At 55.9% G+C, this 3,091-nt stretch overlaps 1 protein-coding gene across 1 annotated transcript in view; it reads right to left on the bottom strand.

The window, feature by feature from the left end:
- The window catches only part of LOC119589162, a gene marked incomplete in the record, with an annotated part of 255,201 nt that extends 252,205 nt beyond the window's left edge, over positions 1 to 2,996 (bottom strand). The window contains 1 exon segment of the mRNA XM_037937749.1: positions 571 to 2,996. Coding sequence (XP_037793677.1) covers positions 571 to 2,016 — 1,446 coding nt within the window.
- Positions 2,997 to 3,091: the final 95 nt, after the last annotated feature.

Here is a 3,091-nt window from a genome sequence, read left to right on the forward strand (position 1 = left end):
GCCCGCCACGTACGATCAGAGAGGCCATTCATGTGCCAAGCAGTATCAACTCGAGTGCCTGCTGGTGCCTCCCGGGTGCCAGCGAGGGAGCGGGCGTCTGAGAGGTTGTGTGCTCTCCTCCACCTGTATGATCCCTGTGTGATTTCACTGCTGGGTCTTGTATACATCGTTGTCTAAGGTCCCGGACGCGTTCGACGGTTTCGGGCGGATGCTGTAGGCCTACACGAAACGTCTGTCAAGCGATTAAAGAAATCTTGCCAGTATCGCGGGAGAAAACGCAAGCTTTACATCCGGCAGATAAATTACATCACTTCTAAGAACCCACTTACAAAAATATTTTAATCAGTGAATATCATATTAACATATTGTTGAGAGTCCGAATACTACAGGCGGTGGTCATGGTAATTTATGAGTAATAATGATGGTAATAGCGAAAATGTCATTTGTGAAACAGTGGTGGCAACGATGAAAATGATGGTAAATTCATCTCTTCGAAAATAATAATGATGATTAAAATCATGGCAAATCCACCGTCCCGGATTCCCCCCGACTTCCCCGCCCGTGACTTACATCCTCGATGCGCGAAAAGGACGACGGCCTGAGTCGCTTGGGCTCCACCCTCCAAGGCGACACGGACGAAGAAGTTGGACTCGAATTGAAGGCCCAGTCTGGCACGCCGCCGGAGGACGGGGAGGTGCCAGGTGTCCTCGATGGCGATCTCAAGGGTGATCTGGAGGATGAGGCTGTGCGTCGCAGAGGAGGAGCGCCCGCGGTGGTTGGGGTCACCGGTGCGGTAGCGCTGGCGCCAGAGAACTCTGGGGTGTTGGGTGGGGCGTCAGTTCTCGCCAGCCCCCGTTTCACGATCGTCTTCACCTGCGGGCGACTCCTTCTTGGCGCTGGGTCGTTGTTGGTTCTTTCCTCACTTAAAGTCGCGTTTTGACCTTCTGCCTTAGCCTCACTTGGTGCCTGAGTCGCTTCGGGCTTCGCTGCCTCAGTCGGTCCCTGAGGCGACGTCGGGGTCTTGGCCTTGTTTTTGCCTCTCGTCGAGGCCCAGTTCAAGGCCTGCATGGTCGGCTGGGCGGTCGCGGCGGTCGGCACCTGTGCCGGGACATGCTTCGCGCCTTGAGTCGCGGCCTCGCTGGCTACAGGTGTTGCCTGACTCTCAGGCCTTGACTTCACCCATGTTGTTGATGGAAGTGTGACCTGGTTCTTTCGCACTTTAACCCATGGCGGAACTTCGTTGGAATCAGCTTGAGCAGCGGCCTGGCTTTGACCTCTCGTCTTGGCCCACGTCTTTGCTGAGGTCGTGGCCTGGTTCTGACCCCTGGATTTGGCCGAGGTCGCCGATGACGCCGCAGGCTGGGCTGGAGCTGGCGTCTTCGCGTGACTTGCAGTCTGACTCTGGCATTTCGTCTCGTCCGAAGTCGCGATCCCAGGCTTGGCAGAAGGCGCTGGACCGCTCGTGCCTTGGGCGGCCAACGGCTTGGAGGGGTTGAATCTGACGGGCGACCAGGAGGGCGACCTCAGGGCGCCGCTGGAAGGCGTGTACGGCGTGGGTGCCAGGAGGAAATTACTGCTACTTGAGAGAGGTCGATTCCCAACCGTGCAAACCGGGATGTCCGAGGAAGACAAGGATGTGGCCCTGTTGCCTATGCCTCCAGGGACCGTTACGGAGGGGAGGTTGGACGAGGAGAACGAGGTCGTCTTGGTACCGAATCCTTCCGCCGCCGTGACACTCGGCACGTTAGAGGTCGAGCGGGACGAATTTCTTAAAGGATATCCTCCTGGACCTGTGGTTGCACTCGAGATTCTGGAGGAAGAGATAGGCTTCGAGCCTCCGAGGAACCGCTTGGCCTCCGCGACGTTGGAGGACGAGAAGGATGTTGTCTTGGCCGGGAATCCCCCGGCGGAAGCTACGAGGCCTATCCGATTCGCATCCTCGCACGATGCGCTCCGACCTATGGCATGCGCGGGGGGCATGTTGTAACTGAGCGTGATATGCAGCGTCGAGACCATCCTGTCCTTGCGCGCCGACACCTGCTCTTCTCCCAACAGATGTTTGATAGTAAAAATGAAACAGGTGTTCAGCTCTTAATGACGCTGACTGAACAGGTATTTCATCTCTTCCTGGCGCCGTAAATATGTCCTACATACACTCTGCATATGTCCATTTTCTATATTTCGCATATCCCAGGGCGACGACTGAGGGCGATGTTAACGGGTGCAGCTGGGTGAATTGACGGCTCGATGCTATGGTAAAAAAAAGTGATGATGTGAAAATGACGATGATGACGTCGATATCGTCGAGGCGCTGATGCCAGTGCTGGGGTTGGATATGGCCACTATTATAGAGAAGGGATGACGACAATTGCATTCGATGTAACATCAACTGTGTTACTTGGGCTATCTCCGCGCCTACACAGGGTCTACTCTCTGTCTACCCTCAACGCCCACGCTCACACGAGGGTCTTCTTGGCTCGCCACCAGACGGTGAAGTTGATGATAAACAGGCACTAGCCTCTCCTTGGCCTGCCCCTCCACCCCTGCCCGTGCCCGCCTTCTCCCTGGACCACGTGGTGAGGGAGGCACGGTTCTTGCACAGGGTAAGAGGGTCACAAGACGCTCGTCAACTACGACCAGGATGCGTCAGACGGAACGACCTTCCTCACTACTACGACGGCCACGTGAGGCTTCGACGCACTTTAATCCTTCCTAATTCTATGCCACCGAAGGATACTTTGCACTTTCTTTCCGAGCTCCGTCAACTTTTAAAAATCGAACACGAGCAAAGAGGGGACAGCACATTCACTGGGAGCAAAAAGATATTTACAGCAACGGGGACGAGGGTCATCACAAAAAGGGAAATCACAGACACGTTTCAAGCTTCCAGAGCACCACCGGTAAGGAGCCGCAAGAACCCCTTCTAGATCTTCCTTCAAGATCCTTTGCAAACATCCTACGAGCCCCAACACAGCGCACTGCCACCATGCCCGCCCATCCACGCACGCGCACGCACGCTGCCCCACACGTTCCTAGTGACCGACTGCCGCCCGTGGCTCCGTCAGAGTGCCAGTAGTGTGCCCCCGTGCCG

This window comes from Penaeus monodon, chromosome 25, assembly GCF_015228065.2.
Source record: "Penaeus monodon isolate SGIC_2016 chromosome 25, NSTDA_Pmon_1, whole genome shotgun sequence".
NCBI lineage: Eukaryota > Metazoa > Arthropoda > Malacostraca > Decapoda > Penaeidae > Penaeus > Penaeus monodon.